A 24390-nucleotide genomic window follows, 5' to 3' on the forward strand; every position below is an offset into this window, starting at 1 on the left:
CTGAGGAACTGTCCCAAAGAGGTAGTGAGGGAAGGCCAATTTGTAGTTGTCAATCCTGTGTAGGATTATAAGATCTATTTTAGACCACCGTCTGTCATTTTAATGGCCTTTATCTAGATGTTAAATTGTGGTTTAACTAAGGGATGAAATTACCAAAAAATAGACTGATCAAACGTTGTGGTTTTTGACTTACTTTATCTTCATATGGCCTATGTAATAAGGCAGATAGATAAAGGGAACTAAGATTTTGGCAAGGCTTCATTTCTGTTCAGTGTTACCACTGTATCTGAAACTGATACAATTTGGTATATAATTAGAACTATTAACTGTAATTGGATAGAAATAGAACCCAGAGAATGACTATCAGTGAAGTCATTGTATCTTTGGAATCAAGAAGTTATCTTTCAGAGGTGCGGTCCTGGACCTAATCCCATGTAGCATTTTTTATCAATGACTAATACTACAAGAAAAAACAGTCATTCACACAGTAAATGAAACTTAGTTGGGAAATGAAAACTAAGAAGAGGAAGTCACATTCTCAATGACCAGATTAGAATCAAAATGACCTGGAAAATTGGAGAAGTAGTAAGAAGTAAACAAAATGAGTAAGACAGAGGGATGGGCTAAAATAAACAAGGAAGAAAAACAAGTTTCAAAATGGCTAACTATTGGCAAGTTTAGAAAATAACTTAGAGATTTTAAAACAACCTAAGATTAATAATGTAGCATTACAGTTTAAATTAAGAGCAAACATAACAATGTATTTCCTACTAAAATTTACTGAAACTCCTGCTTCCTAGATGAATGTCATTTGTAAACACTAAGAATGTGTGTTTACCAGAAATGCCATTCACCTTAAGAACAAACATGGAGAACACAGCCAGTCAAATGACTGAGATAGTAACACAGGAAAAAATTAGTTTCATTGTAAGATGTAAGTCTTGGAGAAAGATGATTTTTTTTCTCCTGAAAGAGATGGAGTAATTGAATAATGATCTTTAAATAGGAACATATATGGATAGTTATAAAGATAAAAGACTGTTAGATTCAGGTTCTCAAGTATCTTAAGTCACTTAAAACTGTATCAGTTGTACTCAGTTTTCGTGGAAGACTGAAAAAGAAAACCAAGTTAAGTTGTACTGGGAAAGAGTTAATTCAGAATAGATGAGAATTTCTTTAATTGGTTTAAAGGGTGGTTGAAAATTGGAACAATACTAAGAAGGTGGTGGAATTTCATTGCTAGATTTCTGCTTTTCTAAAATGGTGAAATGTGCTACATAAAGAGATGAAATACAAAATTTTAATGTCCTAACTAGACTTCAAGTTTTGCCTTAAGCTGTAACTAGAATATTAATATCAGAGTATATTTTTAAAAAGTAGGCTAATTGTATCACATCCTTGAATCTAAGAAGAGTATCAGCAGCAATCTGATTGCAGATCTCCTAAGAAAAGGACCTGGAATATACAGAAAATAGTATCTTAAGGAATAAGTATTCCTCTTTTGTTTTCTTGATGATGCTACTCTATGCTGCTTTTATTTTTCTCGTTAAAATTTTTACTTATCTTACAATCGATATGTACTGATTATAGGACATTTTAAAAGTACAGACAAGCAAACAAGAAGATAAACCCTATGTCTAATACCACCACTTAAAAGGGAAAAAAGTTAACATTTTGATGTATATATCAGACTTTTCTCTCCATACATAGATATGTAAAATATTTTGTATACTTTTATGTATTTTAAGTGTTTATAAAAAAGAGAACTAATCTCTTGCTAGATTTAATATCATGAACATTATTTCCTACGAATACACTAGACCTGATTCGTCATTTTCAAAGGCTGCAATAATTTGCATAATCCCTTTATTTTTTCCCATTGTTCCCTATTATTAACGACTGCAATTGGTATGTACAAATAGCTTTTTTTTAACAGCAAAAAGAGCGTTGAAACAAGGAATCCAGGGCATTTATTCAGATAATTCATTATTTATTGAACACTTATTTATTATGGACAACGCATTAACCGGTAGCTGGGAAAAGACAGCAAGATCTCTACTGTTAATCAACCTCCAGTCTTATAGAACAGAAAGGAAAGCGTTGAGGAATAGGAAGAGACGAAACGCTCACCCCTCTCTTTAAAGTTAATCTAGTTTTTAATCAGCTGTGCCCCAATACCAAATAAAAAGTTAATAAAAAACAAAGTTAATCTAGTGTAAAACAAAGTTGCTGGGTCTGTGGCCAGATACATATATAGTGATTAAAGTCTCTACACGTAGTAAGTGTTAGGTTCATCTATAAAAAATATTGGTCCACAACATCTGCACTAGCCACTGTTTCAGGAGTTACACAGAGGGAAAACCCAGACAGAGGCTTCAGCCACTACTCTTGCTTCCAGGAAGAGAGGAAACCCTCTCTCCGGGCCTGCAGGCGCCCGCGCCTGCGCGGGAACAATCCCACCCACCGTCAGGGACCACCACCCTGCACCCCTGACTTCTTCATCCCGTTCTCGGGTTCCGCTCCAAGCGGTCAAAAACAAAACTTCCACCCGACCACTTCCACTTAAAGAAGCCAGCCTGGCTGAGTGTGGCTTTGAAGATCAAATGCAAGGCTGCTTAGCACGGTGGTTTGAGCGAGGTCGGAGAACAAACTTTGTTATATGTTAACTTGGTTGGGGCAAAGAGATTCTAGGCAGAATGTAGTTACATTAAAACGGTGAAGTTTTTTTTTTTTTTTGGTATTGTTGTTTTAATAAAATCGTCTTGAACTGATAAATAAGGAAGAAGGGCTGTCTATTTCAGGACTTGAAAACGGTCATCCTGGATGGTTTCAGCAGGTGGCCAGTCCGGCGCATCACGGCCTCCTCCCACCTAGCGTCGGTTTAGATTACGGTTTCCGCGGCGGCTGGACGGGAAGCATCCTCCACGCTGCAAATTCGCATCAATGGGATTCCCCTCGTGGGAAATGCCCCCTCCTGGCGGACGTGCCCCAGAAGGCCGAGCACGTCGCGGCGCCTTCCACCCTCCGTCGAAAGCTCTATCGAGATCCCGAATCGGCATCCTATTCCCTCCGCGCCCGGGTGAGCCGGCACCACCCGCTGCCCGCCGCCAGCCGCCGCCGAGGGGCGGGAGAGATGCCGCGGGGGGCAGGCGCGGCGCGCGGGGAGGGGTTCTCGCGCGATTGGGCGAGGTTTCCGGTGTTGTGACTGAAACCCGTCAATATGGCGGCGATCGGCCGCGGCCGCTCGCTGAAGAACCTCCGAATACGAGGTAAGTCCGCTGCAGCCCTCACCCCTCGCCGCCCGGCAACCGCCACCCCTGGCACTTGCCTCCCCCGGGCCCTGGGCGGGTGGAGCGAGCCCGGGCGCTGGTCGGAGCCCGGGCTGCCACCGCTGGCCTGGGAGCGAATCCTAATTGGGGCTATGTGTCTGTTTCGCGCAGGGCGGAATGACAGCGGCGAGGAGAACGTCCCGCTGGATCTGACCCGAGGTAACGCAGGGCGCCGGCGAGGGCTTCCTACTGGGGAGGAGCCGGGGTTGGGGGCCGCGGTCAGGGACCGGCCCCGCACGGGACCTGCGGGGGTACGAGAGACAGAGCCCGAGCCCCGCCTGCCGGCCCGCGGGAGCAAGTCGGGGGCTGTCTTCCCGGACCCATCCCCCTTCCCGGTGCCCGCTTTCCTCTCCCTAAGCCCTTTTCCGGGCCTCTGGGTGCTGCGGTGCCCAGGAGCACCAGGCGGGACTCGGCGGAGTCGCCGACCCTCTGGGTTTTCTAGACCCCGGGGGGAGCGTAGTCGTCCTATCCCGGAGCTTTAGCAGCCGAATCCCAGGGGCGGCCAGAGGGAGGTGGAGGCTGTTATTTAGGTTGCTAGAGGATGTCTGAGGGAAGAGAGACCACATCCTGCCCTCCCCGTCCCCCAGCGCCAAAGCCGGACCTGCTCGGTCCTTGCCGACTGCGTGATGCTTTTCTCCTTGCCCACCGCCCTGGGGGACCCGCAGCATTGATAAGTCAGTAGCGAGACCCAGAGCTCGTGATTTCTGCGAAGCGTGTGTGTTTCCCTCTTGTTTCCCTTTCCCGGGCCGCTGAGACTGTAGTTGGCAAAGACCGCCCCCTCACCCTCGCTGCAGGTTCATTGTTTACCTTCTGCAGTGGCGACGGGTTTGTTTACACCTTCGGAACTGGGTAAACCCGGGTTATATTTTTAAGGACCTAATCCGGCTACTGGCCAGTGTATTTTCATCAGTCACCATAACTGGAGTTTATTCAGTATTCTCGCCGAGGATTTGGTAGTTATATACAGGGTTTTTCTTTTCTCTTCCACGGTAAACAAGATTGAGTCTATTGATTACGATGAAGTCGTTTCACACCCACTGTAACTTAGCGTGTAACCTGGTTCAGCTGTATAGAACCAGTTTCCTTTTTGAGATCTGAAAAACACTTTAGGAAGTTTAAAAAAAAGTCCTTTTAAACATTCTATATGAAAATTTTAAACTACGTTCTACTTGACATAATGACTTATTTACAGTATTTGTTAGATGCGGGCTCATTGTTGAGGATCATCTCTGTATCTAAAGCATAGCGCATTCCCTTATTTTGTATATCATAATGTAAGATTACTGTTTTGTGGACTGAAAGGCTAGTTTTTAATTTAACTACAATAAATTTTTTTAACAATATTTTATTCCGAAAGTTCAGGGACTTAGTTTCGGGTGAACAAGGTACTTTTGTGGAGTTTCTACAATAAAATAGGGCTTAAGTTAGAATAGAAATGACAACTAATTAGATTACTAATGCACTAAATTAGAACTTTTTCAGCAGATAGGGTTTGAATATTAATGTAGAGAGATATAAAACTTTTGACTTTTGTGTAACAGTTTGGAAATTTGACTATAACACGCATATGAAAAGTCTGTATAAAATACATGAGCAAAAAGATTTTCTAGTAAGTTTCCTGACAAAATAAGATTCCCACAGGGCTCAATTTAGCATTTGAGTTTTGTAAAAGATGTAGTTTTAGTGATTAACCTATATATGTGCATATATGTTTTAGATGAAGGTGCGAAGATCATTTATTCGATAGATATTGGGTTTAATTTGTGCATTAAAAATATGTTTGAATGTGGTACTGGAAAATGAATTATACTTGTGCTTTAAATTGACTTTGCTGATCTCCTATATGTAGTGGTTTGTCTGGTGTCAAAATTTGGGGTAGTAAAAGAGCTTATGTACAAATTTGAGTTGATACCTTTCATTTACTCCAGTTTTACTCAAGTACACAGATAGCTGTATATTTATTATTTAGAATGCTGTATTCCCTGAGTGTTTAGTAACCATCTGTGTCTATAGGTATTTCTAGGATAATATCAATACAAAAAGTGCGGAAAACGCTTGCCCTGACAAGATGTATTTCAGTTTAGAGTGAAGTACGCACAACTAGTGAAACTGATTGCAAAAGCAACATGCAACGAAGAGTGAGAGGACATGTGAGAACTGTTCTCAAATCTTAAGGAAGTTTTGAATAAGAAAAATAATCTGAGTTAGATTCACTGTATAGGGACTCTATTGTTTGAGAAATTGCTATTCTCACAAACATTCATTGTTAGAAGAAGGCTTGTGGCTCTAACATGAAGAAAGTTCATGAGAAATTAAGCTTCCGTAATCATTTGAGAACTGTGGGGCAGTCTGGGTTGCAGCTGAAGGGCAGCTGTTTGTGGATTGGATTACGGCATGTTTTAGATAAAGTTTGAGTAACTGAAAAAATTTCTTAAATGCTATAAGGCAGGGTTTGCTCTCATTCTCATTATTTCTATGTAACCTTTGAGAAAGTCATTGTGTAGCTGTCTAACAAAGTTCATTATAAAATAGAGGCCATGGTCATTGTAATTCTTAGAGGAGCCATCAGTGTGTAGTATAAAGTCAAATGGTTCTGAGTTGTAATCTCAGCTGGGTGACTGGGGGCGGTTTATTTAACCTTCATTAACTCTTGGTTTCTTCAGCTCAAAAAAAAAAATTAACTTCAGGTTATTCTTGAAGGTTGTTAAGAATATGAGAAGTAAATGAACTAGGCCATATAGTATTCAGAATGGGACCTAGGACTTTGTGAGTGATGTTAACTAAATGTTAGTTGCTTTCCTAAACAATGAAATCAAACTTCTTGCTTCTTGGTATCACATTTAAAGTATTTCAGATGATTGTTTTTAATATTATGAACTTGTTAACCAGAAATCACTGTATTGAAGCTTTCATTTATTTTTGAGACATACAGTTAATTGGGTATAATCTCTCTGAACTGGAATTCTTTTTTATTGTTTTTCAATTTGTTAAGAAAAGCTTCAAAATATATAAATCATGTGAATACATGAATATAGTGTATCTGCATCACATAGTTTGTTTCTAGGCCCCCACCCCTACTGCTACCATTTTTTTCTTCTTTTCTTGAGAGATAATTAACATACAGCACTTCATAAGTTCTTGAATATAACGACTGTAAAAAAAAAAAAAAAAACTGTGACATTACCGGTATTAGGTCTAAGTAAAGAACAATCTATTATATGTACTTAAGATAAAATGTGGTATTTTATTTAAAAATATTAAATATTCTACTTTATGGTTTTTCTCCCTGATTCCAGAAAATTTCTTGGTAATGAGACTTGTCAATTCTTGCAAGCTTCTTGAAGCCCAGGAGAGGTTTAAAGTTCTTTAGTTTTTGTTTTGATGTTACTGCTATGGTTTGTATGAAAGTGCTTCAGTTAAAAATTGTTTATGGGTTAATTTTGAGTTTAGAAACTTCATTCTAGGAGATCCTATAGTTGATTTATTGGTAATTGTTGCTTTAAGTTTTGTTCAGGCAATTACTTAATTGTGAAAGTCCCTGATAACTGCTATTGGTATCATTAAATACTCTCTCTGTTTTGCATGCCAAAATTTATTTTGAAACTGAAATGCTCCCTTAACCACTTCCACCGCAAGGATAGTCTTTTTTTTTTTTTTAAATCAGTCCACTAAGGCATCTCTTCCTGGTACTAAATAACTTGAAGAGAGAGTATTCTTCCTGGAATAAGAAACCCTTCTTAGTATAATTTAATTATTGTGTTCAAGGTGAATTCCTAGGACATGGAAACATGTATATTCAAATATAACTATTAAAATATAATTTATTAAGTATTGAGTCTTACATATTTTTGACCATTCAATCCTTTTATTTTTCCATTAGTAGGAATGAAAAGGTTGAGTGTCTTAGCTGCTCTTTAATACTTAGAAAAGCAGGAAGGTTATCTGAATGATGCAGATTTGAACACTTTGTGTTTTGTGATTTTTTTTCTTGATAGGATTAAACTCATGTTTAATCACTTACTTCAGTTAGACGAAACAAACATTTGACTGCTTTTTATATAATAAATGCTGAATTAAGTGCTGGAGGACTAAAGATGAGGAAGATATTACTCCCTTTTTTGGAGTTTACTGGAACAGACATAAGTGATTGCGATATAGAACAATAAACTAATCAAACTATACAAGGAACGGAAGTAGCCTAGAGGAGAGAATGATTAACTCTTTGAGGAGAGGCTCAGAGGCAGCTTCACAGAGGGATTGACTTCTCATAAAATAGTAGTGGACACGGTGGAAGGAAATGTGGGCTCTCACATTGAGAGAATATGCCACACCTTGGGAAGAGACAGCAGGAAGAGGAGCTGCTCTGTAGGCCACTGATAGAGTCTGAGATGATGGGGCACTAGACCAGGGTATTAGAGGCAAATTAAGTTGAATATATGTTAAAATGGATGAACCCACTAATTTTTTTCTCCAGATTCTAAACTGACTTCAGAATCCTCCTACCCTGCATGGAGGAGGATTTTATTTCTTTTATTTCTTTATTAAGAAGATAGAAGCTGTCTAATGTGAATCTACTTGTCTTCTCCCCTTTAAATTTCACCTATGCTCACCTTCTGTTTTTTTGAATCAGAGGATAAAGCATCTCTCTTCGTTTCCAAGGCTAAACTGGATAAGAATTTTATGCTCCTAATTGTTTCCCCTAAGATTCTTTGTAGAAGATTTCTTGCTTCTTTACTTCCTGTTAGATTAATTTTCTCATATTCAGCAAACATTTGTTGTATTCTTCCTATGGATCACTTTGCTAGGCATGGGATGATGGTGAGACATATGGAACAATAAAGACAAAGATTTTTGAAACAGTCATTTTTTCATAGGCTTTACACACAGAATAGTTTATCCTTACTCTAGTTTTCTTTCTTAACTCCTTCAGTCTTGTAAGCACAGCTCTCCCCCTGTACTTAAAATAGTTTTCTTAAAGGATGCTAGTAACCTCATGCAAAATTCATTGGCATTTTTAAGTTCCCCATTCTATTATTAGTACTACCACTGTATTAATATTGTTCCAGACAGTAAAACGTATTATTTTACTTAATCTTCAACAACTCTTTCTGTGCGTGCGTGCTCAGTCATGTCCTACTCTTTGCCACCCTGTGGACTGTAGCCTGCCAGTCTCCTCTGTCCATGGGATTTTCCAGGCAAGGATTTGGAGTGGAAATTCCTTCTCGAATTTCCTTCTCCAAGGGATCTTCCCGATGTAGGATTGGAACCCTGTCTCTTGTGTTTCCTGCATTGCCAGGTAGAGTCTTTACTACTGTGCCACCTGGGAAGCCCCGACGACTGTTTGAGGTTCTCTTATCCCTGTTTCACAGTTGAAGATACAGGTTTTTAAAATTCTAATGACTGAAACTCAGAAAGGTAAGTTATTCAGCCTTACCTGAATAACTAGTGAGTGACTAACTGCAGATTATGCACTTCTAGCTACTACACTGTGGCTAGTCTTAAAACTCTGGTTCTTTCCTTAACTCTCGTGCCACTCTTTCTCTGTTTACTGGCTGGTCTTCCAGCTCCTTAAGCAAGTGTACCCTAAGGTTCTGTTCTTGACTTTTCTTGTCCTCTCTCTCATTGATGCTACCTTCTGTAGCCTTTTCACTCATGGCTTCAAAAAATCCATGAATTCAGATGGTTACAATAATTACATTTTTATTCACACTTTTTCTTCTAAACTTGCAAAATGTATTAGTGTGTATGTATGGTAGGTAATTGTCAGAGATTGTGGTGTATAAAATTTTGTACCCTAAAACTTACCCACTTTCACTTTCTTGGTACCACCACCATCCTTTGGTATTCAAGCTAGAGACCTGTTGCTTGTCCACTTTGTTCATTTGACATGTTCCCCAATTTGCCTCTGAAATACCTACTGAATCCAGCTTCTCCTATTTTCATTGTTGTTGGTCTACTGCACATTATATCATTTGGATGACCTCATTATCTGGTTAGGTTGACAGTAAAATATTCTTTTCTCTCACTTTTTTCATTTTTTCTGCTATGTGATTGCCAGGATAATTTTCCTGAAATCTAGATCTTATCTTTTCATTTCTCTTATTTAAAATAACAACAATAATACATGTGCACTTAATAGTTTCATTTTTGCACACAGTATAAAGTCCAGATTTCCTAGCTTGGCATTGAAGGCCTTTTGTGATTCCAGAATTATTTTCTTCTATACTATCTTAACCATACCATTCTCAGTCTGTCTGTCTCTCCACATAGTTCGCTTGGGTAAAGCACTCCCTTCTTTTCACACAGTGCTTCTCAAAGTGGGGGTTGTGGAGAATTTGCTAGTCTAAGCACCTACATTCCACATTCATATTGTTTCTCCTTGGAGATCGTGTTGTGCCTTTGAGATTTTCTGCTTTAGTCAGAGGTGGCTGTTTGTTATTCCTTGCACATGGCATGCAGTTTCTGTTTACTTTGCATAGGTCGTTTCCTGTGCTTAGAATTCATTTTCAGCACTCTTTAGAGAAATCCTAATTCTTTAAGGTCTAGGTCATATGCCACTTCTGGGAAAATCCTTCCTTATCATCCCAGTGGGAATTCATTCCTTCCTCCTCTACTTTTCCACATCTTTGTTTATTCCTTTCTAAATATCACTTACTATTGCCTTATTTAAGTTCTTTGCTCAGTTCTTTTTTCACTGGATCTTAAGCTGCTTTCTCAGCATATATCATAGAATAATAATAACTGAAACGTATTGTAAGGAAGAATGGAGAGAGATGAGAAAAGGGGCACAATATTGAGGGTAAAAGTAAAAGAGTATTTAAATTTGCAGACTTGACAATGAAAGCATTGGTGCCAAGAAATGGAGAAATTGTTTTGGAAGTGATGATAATGAGTTCAGCTTTGCACTTTGAGTTTGTCAGAGATGTGTAAGAGGTAGCAGCAATTTCTGGCATGGATGTTTTTGTAATTGTTTTTAACTTGTGATCTGATTGTTCTCTGCTTTAGGGCCTTGAGAGAGGGAAGAATGTAAATAGAGAAAAAGCTAACGATTTGGATGTTAGCGTGTATGCTGATTAGAGTGTATGTCACAGCACAGGGATCGATAAAAGGAAAGAGGCCAACAAGAGAAGAAAGCTTAAAAATGAGCAAGATTGTGGTCTTTGAAGCCAAGGGGAGAGCTTTGGCTTGAAGGCACTGTCAGCTCTAGCATTGAAATTGAGTTCTGGAGGACTCAGTTCTCTCCCTTAATCTGAGGTTGATCTTGGCACGCTTATTTAACCTTTTTAGGCTTCAGTTTTCTGATCTCCAAAATGCATACTACTTTACACGCATAGCCCTGTCACCTTCAGTCTTTGTGATTCTCAGATATCAGGGTGTTTCTGGGATATCGAAAGGTTAAAGAGAAAGTCTTGTTAAATCACTGGTTAAATTACTGTGAGAAGGATTCCCATAAACAGCAATGAGTATATGTAGGAGTATGGTATTTCATAGTACTTTAAATGTAAATTATAGTCAACTCTCAATTTCCTTTTAAGTGATCATCTGCAGTGACTTGCTGCCTCCTCCCCCTCCCAGGTCTCAGGCTACTGAAAATAGGGCTGTGAAAAGCACAGTGGGGTGAGTGAATGGTTTGCATGCCTGTGTATCTGTACTCCTATCACCAAGCTGAATGCAGTCCACTCTCAGTTATCTACACTTCATAAAAAGGTAAATAATAGTGGAAGAATTCTAAATATATAAATAACTTTATATATGGTTGGGGACGATTTTGTGTTCTTTCATCCCCTACTGTAGATTGGTGTATCTTTCATTTGAATTGTTAGCATCAATTTTTATTTCTTAGGCAAATACTCTTAGAATAGTGGATGTAAACAGGCTAAAATATTTATTAGGTAATCCACATATGAATAATTGAGAGTTGACTGTTAATGCTTTTTGGATCATCCATTGTTTTGTATTTGTGGTTTTTTTTGTTTTTTTGTTACTCTGACCGGGTTAAAGCTGAATAGCTACTTCAAAGTTACATTGATAGGATAAGTGTACTTAGAAGATTATACAGATGCAAACTAAATTGAAAATAATTACGTAAAACTAGCTAAATATAACATTCGTGCGTTCAGAATCATAAGATTGAAAGAGAACATAAGCCTAAGTACATTCTTAATATTCCTCTTATGGAGTTGTCCAGCCAGACCTATTGCATAAACTGAGTGATGTGACTGGTAATAACAAAATTTATATAAAATATAATAAAATTGGGGATGTACCAAGGCTTCAAACATACCTGTTCGAGGAGTCAGTTGAGGTTAGTAATCAATATACAAGAGTTTTTAACCTTAATTACCTGAATTTTAAAGAATCTGGCCCCTTCAATTACTTTGCCATTTTGTTTATCCTAAAATGTTGAAGAATTTGGATTTGTAATGGTTTGTTAAGTCAGCATATTTTTGTAGTAAATGTTAATGTGAATCAGAAAGGCATAATTCTTGGCTTTACAGAGTTTATATTATGCTTGGGATATACCTCTATCAGGACATAGTATTTGAAGCACCTGCCAGTTATCTTTATAAAGGAATCCAAAGCTAGAGGAATTCAGGAAAAAAATGGGAGATAGATAAGGAATGACCTAGAGGGGAATCCTCATCAGATTGTTGACACCTGTAATACCTTTGCATAAAAGGGCAATGTTTAAATAATTGTACTTACTTTTCTGAACTGACATATTCCTGGTATATTGTTGAGAAAAAATTGGTGATGAGCTTTGTATATAAATATACTGAAGGCTGATTATATTTCAGACCAGCGCTTTTCAAACCTTTGAAGGTAGTGCTTGACTAGACTGAGAGCTTTTAGGCATGTTGTAAAGTAATTGTGTGCTTCTGATTATGAGTGTATAGATGTTTGGCTGCATTCCCAACCTAAGCATAAATAATTTCCTTCCATTGTTTTGTAGTATATCTCCCCTTCATTAATATTGCATGCTCAAAGGGCTCTGTAAATTTGTATCAAACTTATTTCTAGATACGTGCAGTTTGGAAGTAGATACCAGAAGTGTTTTTATTATTTTCCACATTAAAATGACTTTGACTTTAAACATATTTTCTGACTTTAAGCATGTAACCTGATGGTGAGAGAGAATATTTGAAATTAAGATTATCCTGAAAAACATGGACTGTTTCGTTGCCAAATCCAGACATCCTACCCTCTGATTATTTGGGTAAAGGATGAACAGTGTTTGGGGAGGTTAACACTATTAAAAAGAGCAAAACAAGAGTTGAATTGCCACTTGCAGGGATTGCAAGTAATCTTGTTCAGAACCCAGTGTAATTTCATGTGTTTCTTACAATGAATAAATAGTGAAGAGACAGAAGCTGTAAACAAAGAAGATTGCCAAGTAATGTACTTTTAGTTAGAAGAAACAGCTTGCCAGATAAAAGTGTATTTAACTGTTTTTAGATGTGTATACATATATATTTTTTATCAATAGTTTAATATTTTGAGAAATCACATCTTAAAATAATATTGCTAGTTATTTCCATGCTTAATGTTCATCCCTCATATAGTAAAACTTTTAATTGCCCTGGTTTTTCTTTCACTCATAATTCTGTATAATATACTCCCTAACCTTCACCACAACCCCATCACCACTAACCCCCTCCCCCAAGGGGAGGGGGGGGAACTGAGGGGAATAGAGTTGCAGAAAGAGTGAGAAGACTCCAGTGGTTGGAGGTAGGTGAGCTGTGAACTCTTAAAGTCTAGCTATATGGCACTGTCTGGGGTGGCAAGTGGAATATTGTAGAATGTTTCATTTAACAATGTGTTGTAGATACGATTTTATTCATATCTGTCATAGAATGTTAGTATAGAGTCATGGTAGTGGGATATTTGAATGCAAATAGCTATTTTTACCTTGTTTATTTAGAGTGATTTGTGATTTTATTACTATAGGTTGTAATTTGTGTTATTTTTGAACGCTGTAACGTGGTATAAAGTGGACTGGGTTAATTCTTAAATTGTATAGGATTCTGTATTTCATGTAGGAATAATTCTTAACATAAAATTTTATAACTTTGTAACGAGCTAAATTTTAGATTGGCATAGTCTTAAAGTTTAAATCACTTTGTATTTTTAATAAAACCTTACAATAGCCCTTTTCTGTCACAGGAGAATTCAGTGTTGTGTGTTCATGTTTCCACATTGTTTTGAATATATAAGTGTATATTGTTTTACCTGGCAGAATGAACAAATTTTTAAAAATGCTGGTTTTCAAAAGGAAATAAAAAGCTTAAGAGATTTAGATAGACTGCGGCAGTTGCCTTTTGCTATATTATTGTTTCTTATAATAGTTGTTTTGTTAAGAAAGTTTAGATTTAATTTTTGAGTCCTAGGAAATTTCTTTTACTTACATCAGTAATTATTTCTACATTATAAAAGTGTGTCAGAAAAAAGTATAATTATTTTTTAAATAAGTATATTGCCACTAAATAGTCACCTGGGGTACTTGAATATGAGTGGATTTGGGGGAAGTATGTGTGTGTATAAATATTATGTCTTTTTAGCATATTTGGAGTTCCTTTAGAAATTTTTTTTTGTATTACTGTGATGTAAAATAGAAACCATGTAACTGGACTTGTTAACATTACATGGAAAATAAGGATACATAGGTTGTGATTATAGGAATTAAAGGGCTTTACTGTCAATAACATACGAACTGTAGTGAGTAAACTTTGATATATACTTTGAATTTTTATTGACATCTTTTGGAGTGCTTTCTTTTGCATCCTGGTTGTTTTCAAGACAGATACTTGCTTCATAGCATAGTTCAAGGTAGGTGAGATATGACTTGATAAAGTTATTATATATGTCTACAATTTGAATAGTAGGATTATATGTATAAAGATAGACAGTAAGGTAAAAAATAAATAAAATAGTAGGATACTAATATGGACAATGTGGTATGAATGTGGACAACATTTAATAACATGCTTTCCCTGGTAGCTCAGTGGTAAAGAATCGACTTGCTAACACAGGAGACATGGGTTCGATCCCTGGGTCAGGAAAATCCTCTGGAGAAGGAAATGGCAACCCACTCCAGTATTCTTGCCTGGGAAGTCCCATGGATAGAAGAGCCTGGCGGGCTGCAGTCCTTGGGTTTGCAAAAGAGTCGGAGAGGACTTACTGACTAAACAGTTGCTTGACACACAGACAGTCTGGAACTGTAAGCGCCTGAGCTTTGGAAACTTGCCTCTTGGAATTTTTTTACTTTGGACAAACTGCCTTTTCTGAGCATACTTTCTCATCTCTATTGGAGGAGTTAGTGAAATGTTTGTAAAATATTACAGTTGGCAGGTAGATATACATAGATATTAGGTGTTTTTAACATGGTCAATTAAAACAAAGGAGATGAGAAGAGGGAGAGTTTAAGTGTGAACTGTAAAAAAAAAATGAGACATTGTTTCAACTTTGAGTGGATGTGGTTAAATCAAGACAAATAGGGCATAAATAAAAGACAAAGTATTTTACTGAGAGTAGACTAAGAAAAAGAATTTTAATATTCATGTTGGGTTGGTAGAATGGGGGTACTGTAGAGTTTAAAACTGTGGAGTTGTTAAAACATCTTTTTTTGTTGTTAAAATATTTACTATAGGAAGAAAGCAGTAAATGTTATTTATAATTGAAGAAAATGTAGATCTGAGAGTTGTCATAAATTTACAGTTCTATGAAAGTTAACAAATTGAACCCAGGTTAAGAATCAGAATATTGCAATACCCTAGAAGTTCCTAGTCTGTCTCCATTTAGGCACTACTTCCCCCACCAAGGACAGCACTATTCTGACTTCTACTACCATAGATTAGTTTTGCCTGTTTTTGAAGTTTATGTGATTTTCTCCTACATTTTTTAAGTTTATGTGATTTTTGTTTATTTTTGAAGTTTATGTGTTTTTGAAGTTTATTGTGATTTTCTCCTACATATACCCTTTTGTATTTAACTTCATTTGCTCACTAGTATGTTGTATCGCTGTGTTGTATGTAAAGTCGAAGTTATTTTAATCCAAGTCTGCCTATGTGTGTCAGGTGTATCATGATATATATGGATTTTTTTAATTTGAAAGGGAAGTGAATTTATATGATTAAATAGAATTTGGAATAATTCCACTAATTCCAACTTTAAAAAAACTTTAAAAATCATTTTCTGAATATGTCTTTTTTCCCTCTTCAGTCTGACCTTTTAATAGGTTTTAGGCGTTGAATTTTTTTCTTCAATTTTTTTCAAAATGACTGTTTAAAGAAAAATTAATAGATCACCGTATGGAGTTCAAAGCTACCAGTTAGTAAGTTGGAAAAATTAGAATTCCAATCCAATGAAAGTTGTGTTGACCTAATTAAATTGGTAGAATGATTATGAAAATTGGCTTAGTATTTTTATGGAGAAAAAGGGTAGATGGTAAGCTTTTCTTGGACCTCACTGATAATATTTTCAGTGGAAGGCCTCATTAATAGTTACAAAGTGTCTTCATGTGATTGTTTCTCTATTTTCCCTTGTTTTTTCAATTTCTTTCATTGATTTCTATTTCTCTTATTCTGTTTCTCTTATTCCATTTCTAGTCTTCTCTTGACTCTACTGTAATAAGACATGCTATAGAAATGGACTAGTTTTTTTTTTTTCTATGTATATTTGATAGTGTTTTCTGTTCCTTGATTTAAGATAAATTTTAATTGTTTTTTATTTTGTTTTTTACTCAATCCTTTATTGAATTTTAGGTTTTTTTTCCTCTTGAGTTGGCAGTGCTTTGTGAGGAAGATTCTACTGCCCATCTCTTGGTGTGTATATCCTCAAGAAAGTAGAAGAGACTATTGCATGGGAAATTGATTAAATACTTGACAGCAATTTGGCAACATGTGCTTAGTATAAATGAGTGAAATAGAATAACATTTACTTATTTCAGTATGCAAAAACAAGAGTAAATGTGAAAGTGAAGCAATATTCAACTATACTGAAGGTGAAGAAGTTTTGATGAAGTGAGTTTTCTGAACGTTGGTAATTTTAAAGATATTAATATTCACTCCACTTAAAATATTCTTATGCATATACTCTTTGAAAGTATGGAAAACAGTGACTTAGTAATTCCCTGAATGCTATGCTAAGTCACTTCAGTCATGTCCCACTCTGTGTGACCCCATAGACGGCAGCCCAACAGGCTTCCCCGTCCCTGGGATTCTCCAGGCAAGAACACTGGAGTGGGTTGCCATTTCCTTCTCCAATGCATGAAAGTGAAAAGAGAAAGTGAAGTCACTCAGTCATGTCCGACTCTTAGCGACCCCAAGGACTGCAGCCTACCAGGCTCCTCTGTCCATGGGATTTTCCAGGCAAGAGTACTGGAGTGGGGTGCCATTGCCTTCTCCGAATTCCCTGAAGGTGGGAACATTTAATAACCTTGGAATATCCTTGTTGATTCTGAGTCTAGAATATTTAGTTCACTGAACCAGATTTAAACTGTGTGGATTATTAATTATCAAAAGAATGCTTGTTTTGAGTGGTGAATTTTGAGTGATTGCTTGTTTGATTTTATTAATTAGGAATGGGTAAATGCAGTAAATCTATATTTTTAACCATGCTTTTCAGGATTATATTAGTTACTGCTCTTGTAATACTGGTACGTAGTTTTTTTTCCAGACTATTTTTAGTGATTTTTCCTAGCATAGAGCTGAGCTACTGTGGTAAATTGTTGGCTCGCTAACATGATCAGAACTTGGTCTAAATGGTATTTTATCAAGACATTACCAATTGTGTGAAGGATTTATCAAATGATGTCTTGTTTATTCTAGACTGTCTAGCAGACAGTCTAGAAATTATTTGTTATGAAGTAGATGTTTTCCTTCTAAGCAGTCCTCTTGGAAGGGCACATACTTGTTTTAGAGATGATGTCACTGTTCAAACTATTTTAAAAATTCTGCTTCTGAGGATTACTAAAGCTTATAATATAGACTTTTAGATTGGTATTTGGTTTCTCCTTTGGGAAAAATTGGAGTTCAGGAAGTGGTTAAATATAAATTGGGTTCAAATGTAGTGGGAATTCCATTTGATTTATTCACTCATTAATTTGAAAAGAATTCATTGAGCATCTGCTGTATTTTAACATTGTATTAAATAGTGGAATATATGTGACAAAATAGTTTTTCTTAAAAATATACAACCTCTTTATGTGATGACTGCCATTATAATCTAGTTAGTGACTTCTTCACAACCATTCTCATTTCCTTCAGTCTTCCTTTTGTTCATTATATTTGGCAAAACGGCCTCTCTTTATTCATTCCTACTCTTATTCTCTTCTCAGGGCCTTTGTACTTCTTACATTCTGCCTGGATTATTCTTCTCCTAATCTTAGTAGGCTTGCTCTCTCACTTCATTTAGATCTGTTCAAATACCACTTTATCAGTGAGGCCTTCTCTGATCACCTGTTGTAACCTTCATCTCCATCATTTTCCATTTGGTTTTGTTTTCTTCCGTAGCTCTTGTCACTGCTGCCGATTGTAGTATTGTTTACTGTCTCCTGGAATGTAGGTTTTGTGAGGACATGCACTGGGTGGTGTTCTCCAGTGTGTCCCCTGCGCCTGGCACAGCCCCAGTGCGCTTGTAAGGACCATAAATCATTTATTGGCTGAGTAAATGACCATCAAATTTGTGTTGAGTTTGAGGGCTCCAGACCAATTTTTTCAACAGCTTACTCAATATCTTAACCATGTGGTCATGTATATCAAGCTTTCTGTGTTTCACACTTACTAATTACCTTACTCTTATAAAAATCTTTCTGTATTTTCCATCTGGGTCTTCAGTGCATTACTTTAATGGGCCAAATCACCCAAGAGAATACCCAGGAGACATTCTGACCTCATTCCTTGTCCTTTTTCTGCATGTCAAATCTGTGACCAGATGATAATGATTTTATCTTTAAAATACTGAAAAATCTTTTTTTTTTAAGCACTAGGAACTTTATTCAATATCCTGTGATAAGCCATAATGGAATAAAATATGAAAGATAATATATTTATAACTGATTCACTTTGCTCTACAGCAGAAATTAACACAACATTGTAAATAAACTGTACTTCAATAAAATTAAAAATAAAACAAAAGATGTTGTTTTAGTTGCTGAGTCATGTCTGACTCCTTTGCAACCCTGTAGACTGTACCCCAACAGGTTCTGCTGTCCATGTAGTTTCCCAGGCAAGAATACTGGAGCGGGTTGCCATTTCCCTCTCCTTGGCTAAATCTTTTTCCGTTTCTGTTGTCATACCATTACAGAGTCCTCATTTTCTTTCTTGGGTGATTGCATTGGCTTCATAACTAGTGTCCCTATTCTAGTTCTGTCGTTTTCCAAACTGTTTTCTTCACTCTAACTAGAAACACATTTTCTACAAAGTTAATGTTTATTTTCTCAGCTGGGTTGAATATCTTTCTTATTTGAGCTTCTGTAATATACTGTATGTTACCTTTCTTGTAATATTGCTATAATTTCTTCACTCCTTCCTCCCTTAGTCATAGTTGACAAATATTTATTTACCTTTACTATGTGCTGGGTAATTTTCTTTTGCCGGTAATTCAGTGGTGAAAACCTTGAATATTTCCACTGAGGAGTTTATGTTCTAGTAGGGAGAACACAGATAAAAGCAAGTCAACACAGAATTTTAAGTAGAAATAAATGCTCAAAATAATGTAAAATTGGAGTATGTGAAAGGGAGTTGATAGGTGGTTAGGGGGATTGTCAGGGAAAACTCTGATACTTAGTTAATCCAGGACTAACAGGGAAACAGCAAGTGAAGATGTAGGGGGAAAGTCAAGTAGAAAGAGTATATAACACCAAGGCCCAGAGATAGGAAGGAACCATAGATAGAAAGTGCTTGGGGAGAGGGAGAGTGGAGAATGAGAAACTAGAAGAGGTAGGCAGGAAGTAGTATAGTTCAAGTTTATTGGTGTGGAACCTTGAAGCTGAGTAAGTACTGAGAGTTTAGAGGTAGCAGAAACTTTAGAGATCACTTAAAGTTGTGAGACTTAAGAAAAGGGCTTTCTAAATATTATAGGTAGATTAGTGCTGAGGAGACTTGTAACAATATTAAGAAGGTTGTTTAAAATAAACTTGTCAAACCCTGCTTCCTTTACCCCCAGTTGATTTTATTATATGCTTACAGACTCATACTGGAAAAGGCAATGGCACCCCACTCCAGTACTCTTGCCTGGAAAATCCCATGGACGGAGGATCCTGGTGGGCTGCAGTCCATGGGGTCACTAGGAGTCGGACACAACTGAGCGACTTCACTTTGACTTTTCACTTTCATGCACTGGAGAAGGAAACGGCAACCCACTCCAGTGTTCTTGCCTGGAGAATCCCATGGACAGAGGAGCCTTGTGGGCTGCTGTCTATGGGGTCGCACAGGGTCGGACACGACTGAAGCGACTTAGCAGCAGCAGCAACAGACTCATACAGAGATAAAATAGGAATTACAAATTGAAACAGTATTACTTCAGACCTAACTGGTAATTTGTGCAGGTCTGCATTAACCACAGTTTACTTTTATAATGCTGTGAAAAAGATATTTTTAATACTATCAAATTAAACTATTTTGCTTAGAAAACTGACATTTCTTTTTTGAAAATATACATTCCTAATTATTCTGTGAAATGAAAACTGAGTTGGTAATAGGGAAGATCTTGATCCAAATTCTTGCTCCGTAATCTGCAGGGAAATACCTAACTTGCTATTTAATTTTCTGAGCCTAAGTTTTCTTTTTTATGGGAAGGGTTGTATTAGGCTGGTACAAAAGTAATTTTGCTTTTGCATTGTTGAGCTTTACCATTTGATATTGGAATACATTCTTAAATAAATGTGGTTATATTATACATCATTTTGATGTGCACTTCTTGCTTTACATGTTTTGCTAATGAATTATTACTTGCTGTTTATTTTATATGTATTACAGACTATGGATGATGTTAGACGAAAAGCAAATTCAAGTGATTTTCTTATTTGAGTTCAAAATGGGTCATAAGCAGTAGAGATTACTTGCAACATCAACAGTGCATTTGGCCCAGGAACTAGCGACCCACTTGAGAGGATCATTGAGGTTGATCCCCTTATAACTGTACGAGAAGTTGCCTAAGAACTCAGTGTTGACCATTCTTTGGTTGTTTGGCATTTTAAGCAAATTGGAAGGGTGAAAAAGCTTGATAAGTGGGTGCCTAATGAGCTGACCACAAATCAAAAAGATCGTTGTCTTGAAGTGTCATCTTCTCTTATTCTGTGTATCAACTATGAACCATTTCTGGATTGGATTGTGACGTGTGAAGAAAAGTGGATTTTATACGACAGTCAGCGACAGCCAGCTCAGTAATTGGACCAAGAAGAAGCTCCAAAGCACTTCCAAAAGCCAAACATGCACCAGAACGGGTCATGGTCACTGTTTGGTGATCTGCTGCCAGCCTGATCCACTTCAACTTTCTGAATCCTAGCGAAACCATTACATCTGAGAAGTATGCTCAGCAAATCAATGAGATGAACTGAAAACTGCAAACCCTGAAGCCAGCATGGGTCAGCAGAAAATGGCTCAGTTCTTCTGCATGACAGCGCCCGACCACATGTCACACAGGTGCTTTAGATGTTGAATGAATTGGGCTACCAAGTTTTGCCTCATCTGCCATATTCACCTGACCTCTTGCCAACTGACTACCACTTATTCAAACATCTTGACAACATTTTGCATGGAAAACGCTTTCCAAGAGTTTGTTAAATCCTGAAGCATGGATTTTTATGCTACAGGAATAAACAAATCTATTTCTTGTTGACAAAAATGGGTTGATTATGATGATTCCTGTTTTGATTAATAAAGATGTGTTTGAGCCTAATTATAATGATTTAAAATTCGGGTCTGAAACTGTAATTACTTTTATGCCAACCTAGTAATACTCTGGCTCTTAAAAGATTATTACAGTATAACATGAGAAAATACGTTCAAAGATCCTAGCATAGTGTCTGTCAAATATTAGGGTGAAAACCCAGAAGGTAAATGTTATTAAATAATAGTGATTTATTCATTCTTTTAATCTTGGACATTTGGTCATTTGTAGTTCCTTGCTCTTATAAAGAGTAATTTTATATATAGTCTTGTATATGAGTTCTGATACTCTTACATAAGTTACTCTAGGTTGTATAATTTGGTGTAGAATTACTGCTTATATGAAAAAATTATATATCATAGTAGAGATATATTAGAATTGTTCTTGATCCACATACTTGGGATTGTCAGACTTTCACTAAAAATATTTTATTATGAAAAATTTCAGTCATAATATGTAAGAAAAATATAAGGAGCCCTCATATATTCCTTATCCCCCTTCAACTATATAAACATATGGGGCAGTCTTACTTCATTTGTATATTTTCCTTTTTTCTTTGTGCATAATTTTAAAGCAAACTTAGGCATGTATTAATTTCATTTGTAAATACATCTATGTGTATTTCTAGGGATAAGGACTTTAAAATATTTAACTGCAATACTGTTAGCACAAATAAGTAAATTAGCAGTAATCCTCTTTAGATCATCTAGTATTTAGTGTTCAGATTTCCTATCTTACAGATAACATTTTGAGTCAGGATTCATACACTTTTGGTTTTATTTTTTTTAATATATATATCACATTGCTTTTCTTTCTACATAATCTGTCTTTTCAGATTATGTATTATTTCTTTTGCCTTTAAATATCTTGGAAAAAAATGTGTTTAGATGGTTGTTTGTACTATTTTGAAATTCATTGTATGTCCTGATTCTAAGTTTTTGGAGAATTTTGAAAAGTTCTCAATCTGAGGTTTTGAGTATTGCATCTCCTACATTTTTTCTTATCTTGTTTAGAAATTCTTATTAAATACATGTTAGACTTCTTATCATTCTTGTTTTTTAAATTCTTTCATGTATTTTGTCTGCTTTTTTCGTGGGGATCATATACATATCATCTTCAGATACATCTTCCAGTTCATTAGTGATATATAATATCTTTAGATATATCTTTCAGTTCATTAGTTCTCCCCTCAGCTGTATCTATTCTTTTATCCCCTCATTGAGTTTTTAACATTTCAATCATGCTGTTTTTATTTTAAGAAGTTCTGCTTAGATGATTGTAAATTTTTAATCTTATATTTCTGGTCCTTTCTTTCTATTAAACCAGAAGTTTGCAAGTTATAGCTTGAAGATCTTGTGATGTAAGGCTTACAGAGCTGCATTTCTAATAGTCTTATTCAGACATAGACATGCTCATTTAATATTGTCTATACCTGCTTTCTGAATGTTGAGCTTTAAGCCAACTTTTTCACTCTCCACTTTCACTTTCATCAAGAGGCTTTTTAGTTCCTCTTCACTTTCTGCCATAAGGGTGGTGTCATCTGCATATCTGAGGTTATTGATATTTCTTCCGGCAATCTTGATTCCAGCTTGTGTTTCTTCCAGTCCAGCGTTTCTCATGATGTACTCTGCATAGAAGTTAAATAAACAGGGTGACAATATACAGCCTTGACGAACTCCTTTTCCTATTTGGAACCAGTCTGTTGTTCCATGTCCAGTTCTAACTGTTGCTTCCTGACCTGCATACAAATTTCTCAAGAGGCAGGTCAGGTGGCCTGATATTCCCATCTCTTTCAGAATTTTACACAGTTTATTGTGATCCACACAGTCAAAGGCTTTGGCATAGTCAATAAAGCAGAAATAGATGTTTTTCTGGAACTGTCTTGCTTTTTCCATGATCCAGCGGATGTTGGCAATTTGATCTCTGGTTCCTCTGCCTTTTCTAAAACCAGCTTGAACATCAGGAAGTCTGAGTGAACTCCGGGAGTTGGTGATGGATAGGGAGGCCTGGCGTGCTGCGATTCATGGGGTCGCAAAGAGTCGGACACGACTGAGCGACTGATCTGATCTGATACCTGCTTTGGTGCTACTATTACTGAGTTAATTACTTATAAAAGAGACCTTATATTAATAGCTTTCAAAGCCCAAAATATTTAGTCTGACCCTTAATGGAACAAGTTTGCCAAACCCCCTGCTGTATTTTCTTTTTTTTTTTTTTAAAGTATTTATTTATTTGGCTGCACTGAGTCTTAGTTGTGGCAAACAGGATCTTCATTGTAGCACGCGGGATCTACTTTGCTGACCAGTAGTCGAACCCTGGGCCCCCTTCTTTAGGAGCGTGGAGTCTTAGCCACTGAACCACAAGGGAAGTGCCCCCCCCCCAACTTTACATAAATAAAATATTATTTCATTGTTTGTATTATGTATATGGTAATTCTAATATTTAATGTCTTTTTAGTTTTTTGTGTTGTTTGTTTCTATTGATACTGACTCGTTTTCATGTTTATAACCAGGGTAAGGGTAGCTTCTTAGTTGGGTGGGAGGGTGGGTGGGTTGGAGTGGTGGTTAATGGTTGAATTTGCCTCTCCTTCTTGCCCGGGAATATGTTAGACCAAGGAATACTTTAAATTAAAATTCTCTCGTTGAGATTCTTTTGATTGTGCAAAAGAATGTATCTAGGTTCCAGAGACACTTGCTTCAGAGTCTCAGGGAAGTCTCTCTTTATTTTTCAGCTTTACCTGGAAATACTTTTCTTTGCTCTCTGCCTCTGTTGAATAAGTGTTCTAAGTGTATCCAGACTCACAGAATGAAAGCAGATGGTCAGCATAAACCATACTGTTTGCGTAAATGGTTTAGGGCCAGGAAGCCACTCTTACCAGTTAGGGTGGTAGAAACATTCCTTGAGTTTGTTTCCAGATGTAAGCCAGCAACTAACCTGGTAAGCAGACCTTTTTAAGGAAAAGCAGTTGGGCCTGTTAGGTTAATCTTTTCTACGTAAATGTACAAATGCAACACCTGAGGATGTTGATTTAATGAGAAGTCAGATTGGGTAGGTATGGGAGGGTGCAAGATTCTACATTTCTAACTTGCTGTGAGGTAGCGCCCATTTTGGTAGTTCACAGATGTACTTTAGTAGCCAGGTAGCTGCCCTGAAACAGAAGTCTTTCTTTCCA

At 36.8% G+C, this 24390-nt stretch overlaps 1 protein-coding gene across 5 annotated transcripts in view; it reads left to right on the forward strand.

Annotated features, from left to right (window-relative positions):
* The first annotated feature begins 3167 nt into the window (after positions 1 to 3167).
* RICTOR (RPTOR independent companion of MTOR complex 2) overlaps positions 3168 to 24390 on the forward strand; it is a 137899-nt gene continuing 116676 nt past the window's right edge. For 3 of the 5 annotated variants that reach the window (XM_027520538.1, XM_027520539.1, XM_027520540.1), the window contains exons 1-2: positions 3168 to 3269; positions 3441 to 3488. In XM_027520538.1, coding sequence (XP_027376339.1) covers positions 3221 to 3269; positions 3441 to 3488 — 97 coding nt within the window. In that variant the 5' untranslated portion in view covers positions 3168 to 3220. Of the gene's footprint in view, positions 3270 to 3440; positions 3489 to 10904; positions 10947 to 24390 lie in introns of those variants that run through there. The other 2 variants (XM_027520541.1, XM_027520542.1) reach the window with 1 other exon arrangement.

The sequence above is a fragment of the Bos indicus x Bos taurus genome, chromosome 20 (genome assembly GCF_003369695.1).
Source record: "Bos indicus x Bos taurus breed Angus x Brahman F1 hybrid chromosome 20, Bos_hybrid_MaternalHap_v2.0, whole genome shotgun sequence".
NCBI classification, from domain to species: domain Eukaryota; kingdom Metazoa; phylum Chordata; class Mammalia; order Artiodactyla; family Bovidae; genus Bos; species Bos indicus x Bos taurus.